Source organism: Manduca sexta, chromosome 18 (assembly GCF_014839805.1).
Source record: "Manduca sexta isolate Smith_Timp_Sample1 chromosome 18, JHU_Msex_v1.0, whole genome shotgun sequence".
NCBI lineage: Eukaryota > Metazoa > Arthropoda > Insecta > Lepidoptera > Sphingidae > Manduca > Manduca sexta.
The window spans coordinates 14,338,393-14,351,380 of record NC_051132.1 but is presented as its reverse complement, the minus strand read 5'-3'; the positions used below and the strand labels follow the sequence as shown (position 1 = coordinate 14,351,380).

At 36.2% G+C, this 12,988-nt stretch overlaps 1 protein-coding gene across 1 annotated transcript in view; it reads left to right on the top strand.

The window, feature by feature from the left end:
* The window catches only part of LOC115449246 (LIM and SH3 domain protein Lasp), a 28,621-nt gene extending 16,050 nt beyond the window's left edge, over positions 1 to 12,571 (top strand). Inside the window, exons 2-8 of the mRNA XM_030177003.2 lie at positions 3,041 to 3,135; positions 5,642 to 5,774; positions 6,286 to 6,421; positions 7,960 to 8,457; positions 9,340 to 9,443; positions 9,751 to 9,798; positions 10,019 to 12,571. Coding sequence (XP_030032863.2) covers positions 3,041 to 3,135; positions 5,642 to 5,774; positions 6,286 to 6,421; positions 7,960 to 8,457; positions 9,340 to 9,443; positions 9,751 to 9,798; positions 10,019 to 10,159 — 1,155 coding nt within the window. The 3' untranslated portion in view covers positions 10,160 to 12,571. The remainder of the gene's footprint in view (positions 1 to 3,040; positions 3,136 to 5,641; positions 5,775 to 6,285; positions 6,422 to 7,959; positions 8,458 to 9,339; positions 9,444 to 9,750; positions 9,799 to 10,018) is intronic.
* The last annotated feature ends 417 nt before the right edge of the window (positions 12,572 to 12,988 follow it).

Genomic DNA, 12,988 nt, shown 5'->3' with positions numbered 1-12,988 from the left:
TCGTTAATGTAGATGTGGAGAGTTGTACAAGTGAAAGAGTGGTTTATTAGAAGTTAATAGAAGAGGCAAGAGATGTAAATGCGTAGCAGTTTATGTAGCTTTTTTAGCATGTAGTTCTATAAGAGTTTAGTTAGAACAATTATAATTTCATTTTACTATGTCTATAGATACTGTTTTAATCATTGCATACGTATTTATTCTTTCAAAAATAATATACTGTATTAGTAAATTTTGATAATTACTCACAGGTGTACTTGGTAATAACTTTATCGCACTAATATGTTTACATTTGACACGTTTATAATTTTATCGGCGTTATCAATAACCGTGCAAATGTAATTATCATGAAATATTTATTTCTTTGATATATTATAGACTTAATTGTTATATTATTAGTATTAAAGCGCGTTATTACTCGCCTATTTTACGTTACTTATTCGATAGTTATGCTACATATTAAAAATTAAGCAGATAAAAATAATTGTATCAGCCGTATATTATATACTGTATTACTGCTGAGCACGGGCCTCTAGTACTCAGAGGGATTAGGCTTTAGTCCATCACGCTGATCTAGTGATGATTGCTAGATTTCACATACCCTCAAAATTAGAAAACTTCTCGAGTATGCAGATTTCCTCACGATGTTTTCCTTCATCGTTAAAGCAAACAATAATTCACAAAGAATACACACAAATATAAGCAAAACTGTGGTGAAATTCAAAATACTATCAAACACAGACAAATTACATCCATTTTTTAATTAAAAAAAATTAATCAAATTGTATTAAGGATTTTAAAACTCCCTTTAACTTGAAATAAATCCGAAAACTAAGACATGGCACTCCTACATCATAACGTTTAACCTCTGTTTAAGTTTACGTTAACCAAAGTCAGTGCAACTAACTCCGACATTCACCGTTAGCTCTCGGTTTCGCTTTTAGCACAACAATTCTGTATCTTCTAGCGAACAGTTAAATTAACTGCGTTTTATGTTTTTTCTCACGGACCGATTTGTATGCAAATTTGTGTTATTGTTGGAACATTTTTTAAAGAAACTATTGGTAGATAGGAGAGGACCATAATGAGAATTTATGGTGATATATTATACATGTATAAAATGCGTTTGTCATGTCTGTTTAAATAAGTCTCATTTGTTTACTTTTTTGTATTATTGTCATTTTTATTTTTTATCTAACTGCAATTAAATTGTAATAAAGTATTTGCCATACTATACATGTTCAAATAGCTATATCCAATAGTACAAAATTTCAATGTCACCTTTGTATCCCACACCAGGGATGCAACGACTTAATCCAGTATCAACTTTAATATACAAATCAATGCAATATTAATGAATTCATAAAAATATTAATAAAATAGAGCCGCCTCTAATGCACCGACAAAGGCTACAGACGTACTGACGTCCAGTATGTTGATAACCTTGATATACCCGCCTTGGTTCCTTGGACTAATGCGGGATCATCGAGTGATGGCCCTAGTGACATCCCCGCAAAAAAAATGGTACGCGACAATACTTTGAATACGTCAACAATTTTAAAATGTATGCCAACAAAATGCTACTTCATTTGTTGGCATGCTTGATAAAAATATCCCCATAAAATTCTAGCCGTTCTAGTTACAGTAAAATCTGATGACCCCGGTTTTAAAGACGGGCAATAACAATTACTTCTCGCGTACAGACGTCGTCTTCTCCACACTTTCACGTTTAATACCCCAACCCAGTACAGACGTAACAAGAAATCAAATTCGCAAAAGATTGACACAGTTGCAAACAATTAGTTGTGTAAGTGATGAAATTAACGCGGACATACGAAAACAATACTGTTAGGAAACAAGTAACCCAATGCGCCAGTTCACAACGCACTTAGCTAACAATGAGCTAAACATTCCGAGACGATTAGCGAATGGCTGACGCGCAACTATGCATTTTTAACCGACTTTAAAAAAGGAGGAAGTTCTCAATTCGACTGTGTTTTTTTATGTTTACTACCCCAGAACTTTTATAAATGTTGTGTCATTGAAAGATTTTTTTGCCAAGATATCTTGAGAATTAAGGCGTCTAACAAGCTTATTCTTCGAATTTGAATTTAGATACCACATTTTAGCTTAAGGTTTATCTACCAGCGAGTCCTCTCGTACGGCTATGTAGCAATAAGGCAGTCAGACAACCTGGATAAACTGGTTGTGGTGGGTAGAGTAGATGGCAACAGACCTAGCGGCCGAGCACCTACCAGATAGTATGACACCTACAAATAGGTCATGGGAAACCCAACCACGTATGCTCCGCGACAAGCACAAGGCAGGGTAGAGAGGAAGCAGCTCGTCAGCGCCACCAAGGCTTACCAAAGTGGGCACGACCTTCTGTCATAAAGAAAACTACATAGAAGACCTAATTTCATGATTAAAAATAAATAACATAATATACTAAAGAAAAACTCCACAATAAAGTAATGGAAACACCTATATTAAAGAATAACTCCAAACTAAAATAAATCTCTTTTTGTGTTACCAAAACTAAGAAGGAACTTATACTTGAGGACACAAACATGTCTCATGTTAGAAGTTTCACACCTAGCTCATCGTCCGCTCCGCCGGCAAGATGTTTGATGACATATTTACACCACTTCCTCATTTTTAATTACATTTTCCAAGAAAACTATAAATAAACGCGGAATTCAGAGTGTTGTGAAGATACTGTCATTAGTTATGTCGGTGCATCCTTTGAGGATTGTAAGAACAAAATATAAATAAATAATAATTTTGTATGATAATGCCTTGCGCTCGTTAGTCTGACATTAGAATTATATTACAAATCAAAACACAATGTTGCACGCAGAATAAAACAAAATGGTATCTTACCAGATCACACACTCAGAGAAACTACTTTTATATTTATAATAGTAGTAAAAAGTACACAAGGAAAAAGGTTTATACAAAAAACAAATAGATTAGGAGACTTACTTGTTAATTAATATATTTATTTTGTTTGGTTATTAAAACCTGTTTGTTTTGTTGGCAGGTGTGGCACAAAGGCTGCTTCAAATGCCAGGAGTGCGGCATGACGCTCAACATGCGCACCTACAAAGGATACGGGAAATTGCCATATTGTGAAGCGTGAGTATTAACCATTACATAAACCTTTATTCCAAGGACGATAGGCACTATAGTTTATTGGCAGCTTTCAATAAACGACCCTATTAATCTTCGATCCCATAAAGAAATCTTCATATTTGTAAAATGTAAGCCCCATTGACTTGGTTCGAAAACCTAGCAATAACTAGACCAATGAGGCAATAAGATATGGTAATAATTTCTAACAAAAATGTCAATAACAAAATGTCGTCCTAAGGTCGCAGAAACTCACTAGATACAAGCCGATTCTAACTCTGGAAACTTTAAAAGAGGTCTGTGTTCAGGAGCGTACTTCTAGAAACTGACATAATGATCCGTCTCGCAACTTGGCTATCATCGCTAAAAAAATGACAATATTAGTCGACGGTCCATTCCTTTTATGGAAGACTCTCCGTTGACATTAATCAGCACATGGTTACTCGAGCAATCATACGTGATTTAGTTTGATTCACCGCACATGTGTACTGTCATGACTCAGTGTAGAGTAATGCACGCCCGGCGCGTGCGCACCAATGTCAATTAAAGGAACTGAAAATCGCGTATAACTGTGGAAATTGTTGAGAAATCGCTTTTTTGTATGGTACAGCAAAGTGACCCAATTACATCTGCTAGTAACTGGACTAGGGTCCAAATAGAAGGGTCTATCAGCTAGTTTATTTCAGCGGTCAATCAGCGGAGTTAGGACCTCTAGCAATATCATTGATCGTCGAAGCCGAACCGCAGACTAGGAATTCATGCATTCCAATAGGACAGACTTATCGAATCTGTCAAGCCGGCCCATTCATGCTCCACAAATAACAGTCCGAAACTTTTACCTGTGCTAAAAACTGTCTGTTTCTACTATTTATAATTCTTGCCAAATCCATATAATTTGTCTTAAAGAATCATCATGTATATAGCCTTGTAAAAGCTTATTAGATTCGGGATTTCCAAAAACTAAAAACAACACAAACGAGTGTTGTCAACACGACATCCATTGAAGGACCGCCATTCGTATGCACGACACGCCCGCCGCCGCGGTTTACATAATGATTACAACACAGCAACACTGTTCATTACGATTGTTTACCGTTTGTGGGTCAGCTGGCTTGTGTTTTTTGTGTTTTGAGTCATATGACTGAAATAGAAGTTGTTTTGGATAGGATTCTATAATTCGTGTTAGAAGAGGTTATGGATTTTTAGAAGGTAGGTAAACAAACTTGTACCCAGTGTACTGGGCATAATACTTAACATCTCATGTCTCAGGATGGCGAGCGCAGTGGAATACCAAACAATACTTTGTAATTCAAGTTGTTGGATTTCTACTGGCATGGGCGGTCGTATCGGTTACCACTAGACGAACGGCAAGCTCGTCGCATTATTCAAAGCAATGAAAAAAGACATGTTAAATAAAGAAGTTAAGCAGTCGAGTACGTAAGATCTGATGGTAGGGTTCGCTACTGCTTATGGAAATCCATAATACTAAAATTGTAGGTATCTTACTGATTTTTAAAGAAGAAAGAATAAGGTTTAGAAACCACAGGATTTTTTTCTGGGCCTCTAGCAGTTAAATATGAATTTGTTTGCACATTTTACCTAAATAAAATGTTAATCGATGGAGAAATGCTATCACTATACCTCTACTCGCCCAATTCTCAACTTAATCCGTAAAAAATAATCATAACAATTAGGTTTAGAAGCGAAGAGTAATAGACGAATAGCCACTACAATATTTTTAATTTAAATTATAATCACTAATATGGCGACAAACAAAGCACTTTTTTTTTCTTATTTATTTAACTTTTACTAAATAGCATGATAATTATTATAATCCCAACACTTCTATGCACCCATTTCCTTCATAATTCATATTACTAAGTATAAAATAGACCACTGCTATCCTTTTGATAATTCCAACAATACTTTCGATTTCATCATACTTGTAGTTGCTGTGTAGAACGTATTTTCGGCGCGCACGCGTCGCGTGTGTTATACTGCTTTTAACTACCATTGTGTGCACTTTTACTGCTTGATATGCGGAAGTACGTGATATTATCGCACTTTTGTGTCGGACAATCGCTTTATATCGCTGTGATTAAAAAACGGTTCCTGCTTCAATTCGTATATTTACACGTAAAATAAGTACATCCAACAACGGTTCTAAGTACTTTACCAAGGTACAAGTCTTATGCTGGAGGTATTAACTATTAGTTGATTTTGATTCACAGAGACGTGAGAAATTTTGTAAATCATGTAAGAAAAATATGGTTACATGCGGAACAAGACTGTTTGTTTGTTTCAAATTATTTTATCAATCGCAGCATATTATTTACTCAAAATTGTTGTAAATAAAGTCTTCTAGAGTTGTTAAATTAACATATTTTTTGAAACCATTAAAAACCTAAATTCCTTTACTATTTTGTATATTCAAAATCAGTACATATTACTTACCATCAAGACAGTATAAGAAACTTCTTTAAAAATGGTATAATTTGTGTACATATTCCAGACATGTGCCAAAAGCGAAGCCAACCACAATGGCGGAGACGCCGGAGCTGAAGCGGATAGCGGAAAACACCAAGATCCAGAGCAACGTGAAGTACCATGCCGACTTTGAGAAGAGCAAGGGGAAATTCACACAGGTATGCTACGATTCCCTGCCTATTATATTGACTGTTGAGAACAAGCATTTAAAGCGTTTATTACAATTGAATTGTCATACAGAATACCATTTCATGCCAATTTCACGAAGAGAACACGGCCGTGTGTCCAGTTTACACTGTTAAAAAGAATAAGGTCGTAAACTAGAGCGATTACAATATTGCTCTATGATGTATATTGGAGTGTTAGTCGCTATAGTTTTGAGGTTTTACTTACGTAGCGTATCTTCCGCATGATTTGACTGTTACTCTCTGATTTAGATTGGAGTATTACTATAGTTTTGAGTTTTTGTTTACTGTATCTCCCGTACAAATTCCGTTTTACAGCTAGAAGGACGTTATAGCTAGTATATTGGACACTTATTGCTAATGTCAGAGTCAAACGCTGGGAAACTCCGAGCATTTTGTAAATCAAACTTCCCGATGGTTATAACTTATAAACCTACTCTAGTATATTACTACACTAATCACAATATTTGCAACGAATTTGCAGGTAGCAGACGATCCGGAGACCCTTCGAATCAAGGCGAACACGAAGATAATAAGCAACGTGGCGTACCACGGCGAGCTGGAGAAGAAGGCACAGATGGAGCGGCAGCGGCAGATAAACGAGAACGGGGAGCTTGTCGGTACGTACTCGTGCTTGTGCAGTGCAATTAGGTACTTGTGCGTAATGTGTCAAAGGGAAATGGGTGGCTATACTGAAAATTGAGTTTGAAAGTGCAGAGCATACTGTGGACTATAATAATCATATTTTATATATATATTACTATAGTATAATATACAAAATTCAGAAATAACCTACAAAATAAATGTAGGTACAATTTTAATATTTTGGAGTTCAATTTAACTTTAAAATAATATTGTCGTTCTCTCACTACACTCTTGCTTGAAACTTGATTTTAATTATCAGTATAGCTGCTCCGATGTCCATTATACTTGCGCAATACTTGTGCACATGATGTCAAAATTAATTAAGATTTTATTTTGTGTTGTGACTTGTCAATTCAATATAGTATTTTTCAATAGAACTTGCTGATAATGTTAACAAACTGATGCGTGATAATCAAGAATTACCAGATTTTTATAATAAATCTGCCTTTCAAATAAGGAGACTTGATTTAACCCGTCATGACTTGTCAAAATTTTATTTTCAAATATGTACAGGTAGCTGAATGTTTGCCGCCAAACATTGACAGCTACGCGTGTGACGGAAAAATAACCTTATTATGTAGTATATAAGGTTATAATCCCGTGACACACGCAAATGTCATGTAGCTGTCTTGGCTCGCCGGCGAGCCACGAGAGACCAAGAGTTAAATCGATTAAATTATCGATTGTGGACAATGTAATCTCATGATGATATTTGAATTAAAGGCTGGTCAAGGATTGTAAATCTAAATGTAAATTGACACCTATAGTCCGCCAGCATCCACGAATATTGGCCGAATAAGCGATATAGAGAGCGTGTTTTTAAGCTGTACTAAACTCGATAACAATCATTACCCTTGCTTCGATGCAGTCGGGTAAAAAAACAAAACATGCAGAATTTATATGATCAATAATACCTTCCCCTACAAGCTGGAACATTCATGCTGCAGACAAAAGACAATAATAAACAATTGTATCGAGAACAATAACAATTATTATTTTTCATGTGTTATCAGCAAATTTTATTGAATTATACTCGATTATCACTGGGTTATGTGACATTCATAGCATATATGTGCAATGTCAATCGATATCACAAGCATTGTGTCACGTGTCACAATGTGTCAGCTCGGGGTTGACCGCACATCGGTGTTGCCAGGACACTGCGATCATTCACTAGTTATGGCCATATTGTTGCTAACTTCATGACGATAAGAAATATATGAAAAAATCACACGTATTAGTTTGAACAAAGTTTTTATATCATTTCAATTAAGTGGTGTTTTCGATGCTACTCTTATGAAGAGCAAAATAAGTTAAATCGATTAACACACCATAAGTTAATATATGAAGAATATATTTTATTAAATACTATATATATATTGAAAAAAAATGAAATTTTAACCTAATATTTTGATATATTTGAAAACCTATAAGTATTTTTTAATATATTTCTGACCATCCTCATCTCATATGTATCACTAATAAGTGTTGTTTGTCACCGCGCTTCGTACAGACGTACCGTCCGACAACTACCACCAGCAAATCGACAATTACGCGACCGAAATGCTATCGCCGACCATGCCGCCGCCGAACCTTCCCCCCAAAAACCACTACCACATCCCCACCACCCAGTACCAGCCCCAGGTCACTCACAACCAGGTCCCGCACAACCAAGTCCCGCACAACCAGGTCCCTCACAACCAAGTCCCGCACAATCAAGTCCTGCCCACACAGCACGTACCACAGCAGGTTGTCCAGCCGCAGTCCGCTAATCGGTACCCAGATCAGTACTACAAGCCGAAGGAGGAGTACTCCTATCAGTACCAAGACTATCCGAATCATGGACAGTACTATGGCGGGGGGCAGTACACGCAGAATTATGGCGCGGCTCAGCCGAAGATCGGCAGGATCCAGGACTATGACCCGCTGAGTGACGGCCCTCGCGCCCCTCCCAACACGCAGCGAGCTTCCGCCACCGTCATTTATAACAGCACCAGTGATAAACAGAGAGGTTTGTGTGTAGGGTTGCCACTTTAGCAGGAAGTTTCTTTTTTGGTAGTTTAGATATTTTTTGGCGTTGTGATAACGTCTTCAATATAGATAATCGGGGATAGGATGATTTACCATTTGATGCTCTGGCAATTAGGTCTGATTTTTTCTGAGGATTTTTTGTTCCATTAATTGTCATTATTTTCACTCCCAATCTAATGTCAATACAATAATAAGGAAACTAGTAATATGTAGTTCTAAATATAATTATATTAGTATGATTGAATTCTTAAAATACATCATTGCGGTCTAACGAACTTATGGTATTTTCCTTAATATTATTCACAATACTGCACTTTATTTTCGTACATTATTCCTGGTGCGGTGACACCCCTATTTGCCGATTTTATAGAATATTGATATTTTCGTAGTTACAAATAAGGTGAGTATTATTAGCAAGTTTAAAATATATTTTTCCTGTTACAAGTAACAATGCAATGTAGTGTCCACTGAACACTTCATGTGTGTGTCATACTGTGTGTTTGTGTGTGTGCACTTGTTTCATCAAATGGCACGGTTTTTGGTGATTGCAAACTGCAATATGATTTTTTTTGCTTTATAAAGATTTTTTTGTCTATATTTTCTAGAAAAGTTTTTGTACATATGATTTGGTAGTTTAGACCGTAAGGCATTTATAATACGGGTCTGTGAATCGTCAGGTTACATTGGCTTGAGTTTGAAAATACATATAAAGACCCATAATACAAAAAAAAATTGCAAATCGGAGTTATCTCTTAGTTTTTCTAAATTTCCTTGCCTTCCAAATATCATCTAATAAACATGTCAGCCATGTTACCCAACACTCCGGTGCTTGCCTCTCGGCCTCACTGTCGCGGTGTTGCAGGCGCGCACCAGTCGCAGCAGCCGCAGAGCAGGCAGATCGGACGCGTCACGGATCTAGACCCGCTCGCCAACGAACTGCCCAGACCGCCTTCCACGCAGAACCAGGTACAAACTATAATCTAGTAATTTTAGTACAACTATTAAAAAATTGTCTCGCAAACTTAAATATACCTCCTGTATACATCATAAAAGAATTAGTGCCGCCATTAATATAGTAACTGTCAGAACAAAATACAATAGTTGTTTTTAAGTATTTTTAAAGTTATTTCTATTGGGAAAAAAATGTACTGGTAAATAATTTTATTAAATTTTATGGCAGTGATCATGTACAAATAAAACATTTAATTTCTGTTATTTCTTAGTATACGTCACATGTTTGTCGATGTTCTAATTGTTGTTTTTCCTGTTTCAGCGAGTGTACATCGCGATGTACGACTACGAGGCGAATGACAGCGACGAGGTAAGTCACTACTGGTCCATTAACTAACAATTATTTTTTAATTTGAATATTACTTTATACTTTTCGAATTTCGGGTTTTGAACAGTTGTGTATTATAAATAATTTAATGATATAAATGTACGTAATATTATAAATGTACGTTCATCTTGAGACATGTTGGACTCATCGAGAAGTATTATAGGGCAGGAGGTGGTAATAAATGAATTTGTTTGTGTTGCAGGTGTCGTTCCGGGAAGGCGACCTGATCACGGAGGCGTCCGCCATCGACGAGGGCTGGATGACGGGCCGCGTGGCGCGCACCGGCCGCGCCGGCATGCTGCCCGCCAACTACGTCGAGCCCGCGCCGCACCACGCGCACTAACCGCAACGCGCACCCGCAACACGAAACACGCAACCACACTCGCGTCTAACTACCTGCACTCACCATAGGCGAATACTATGCACGTATACTGCATTATAACATGTATTCGTTATAAATTAGAAGATCTTAAAATGGTTATAAAATTCTAAATTTTATTTATATTTATTGAAATGTTGGCCAATCAGAACGTACCTCGTGACTTGATTTTGACCAATCGCAGATGAGGCGTCTACTAATTGGTTAAAACATTTTCTTTAACCTCAACGAACATGCTAACTTCCTTACATCTTATGACTGATATAATAAATTATTTCTTAATGACACCGATAATTCGACAATTAAAGTCTTCAATTGAAATTTCAATAGATTATAGATATAAAATCAAGACTTTAGTGCCTTATGTGCGTGCACTTTAATCGTCCAAATATAAAGGTACGTGTGCGCGAGCGGTTCGTTCTAATGATTTCGTGGTTGTTTTAATAATGGCGCGTTTATTGAAATTTGTTACGTTAACGATACACGCATTGTATATAAGTTTCTGTCAATTTTTGGATTACAGACCCTTGAAATACGTTTTTAACTATATTTGGCTTATTAGCAACATTGAGGGCGCGAGCACCCATCGGAGTATTCTCCAAGCTTTATATATAATTTTATTCTCACCAGACTATCTTGAGATTTCACTGATAAAAGACACCTTGTTTGGTTTATAAAACGATTTCCAAAAGTCTATGTGCCTGAAAAATAACCGCGTTCTATTTTACTCGAGGATTTTAGTCTTGTAATTTAGAATTTAAAATTACCACTGGATCATCTATGCAGGCAATATTTTATTAATTGTTAGCATAGTTGGACGAAATTTGTAACACCTTCAAGGGTCTGTATTACCAAAACTGTGACAGATTTCCACACTAAACACTCACTGAACGATGTTCGTAATATATTTATACTGTATCTTATGATAAAGTATTATATTTTTAAAGTTTTATATTTATACACTGTGACGTGACGCGGCACTTGTGACGTCACGCGGCGCACAGTGCTCGGATAAGCTCGATTGTTGTCAGGGGAGAAGGATGCAACGCATTTATATAACAATATTGACAATTTTTTTTTTATACAACTGGCCTAAAGTGCCCCATCTCCCCTAAATATTACTTAAGTTAATATTGACTTTTAATCACATGTTACACCCACTGGCATGGACAATATATTTTATAGTTATTGACACATTCAACTGTTAAGACTACACTATGTGAAGGCGCATGCGCAGATTCTGTCTATGGAACACCTAAATGCTATATGCCAGTGGGTGCATTATCACAGTTAAGTGGATCAATAATACTGTTGCATTTTATATGCATTCCATTTTTATATAAATTAGATTCGCAATATACTATTGGTATTGGCGATAAATATTGTTGCCCAGAGTCGTCTCGTGGCCTTAAGCTAAGTCATATAGCTGTTATATCACTCCAGTTAATTGACATCGCTTGAACCATTTTAATATTATTTATTATTATTTAACGAACAAACTCGATATAAAGTTTTAATCAGACATTTTTATATTTTTATGTGATACATATGGCGTATTATGTTTCGAATGTACTCTACTTGCCTAGCCGACTGTCTGGTTTAAGTCGTTAGTTGGGGTTGAGATGGGTGATTATCAAAATATATATTGCGATATCAATTATATACATCTAATACCTGTTCCACACCTTCGACTGTTACGATTCTTTGTCGCACTTATACGTGAATTTTTTATAAAGGCGCTATGCTTTTATAAAACATAACATGCAACCAGAGCAGGTGTAAAAGAGGTATAGAGTTGGTGAATACTTGTTATAATAGTCAATGTCCCCATCTCGCGGCGGCCCAGCGCCTCCGTCGGTATGCCTTGTAAATATTTTTATCATTAGCTGTAAGGTTACTAAACGTTTTTAAATAGTTACGCATCGCATAATAAACTTTGTTTTTATTCAGTTAAAGTTTAAAACACATTCCGTGTTCGTTAATCATGTTTCTGTAAGGGATAAGCGATCGGGCACACCGTAGTATACTTAGTTAATCCTTTTATTTTACCTCATATCATACAAATTCTGCAACAACTCAAAATTCCTTTGCTATGAACGGACTGTTAAACTTTCGCTTTTCTATTTACTGATTAAAAACTACCGTAAAGCACAATTCTATGCGTAGATAATATAACGCAATATATTACAGTTGTGTACCGGCTTTAATAATAGATAAATAAATAATGGATGGTGTGCCCGCGCCCTTATCACGTAGTCGCGAGTCATGTTATTTATTACAAAGTCGCGTTGTTATAGTCGCATCACATTATGGTACGGGAACAATATAAATTTTTTACAGTGCCTTCTTATTGAAATAAATATTTTATATAAGCTACGTGTTGTTTTTATTCCGTCATTTCTAATCATGAACTCTATCATAGCGATGATGGATCGAACAGAGTAAGGTATATTTAGAATTCTTGCTAATGGCTTTGAAATACTTTGAAGTACTTAGGTATTGATTGTCAAGAGAATACAGTCAGATGGTCAAATAAGAGACAGGATTGACTCAATATTCATCTAATTCGTGATGATAGGTCTACGGACATGTCCATTGGCGTATCGAGGTGAGGGCAGACCCCCTCGACTCATCACAAGTACATACTTGTATAATGTGTAGATTTATTGGGACTAACTGAATTAAATTTTATATTTGCCCAATTAAGAGAAAGCTAGTGTTATGCCGGCGCCAGATACAGATAAATTTTTGAAAGACTACCACACATGCTTTGCAAATACATTCGCTCACAGT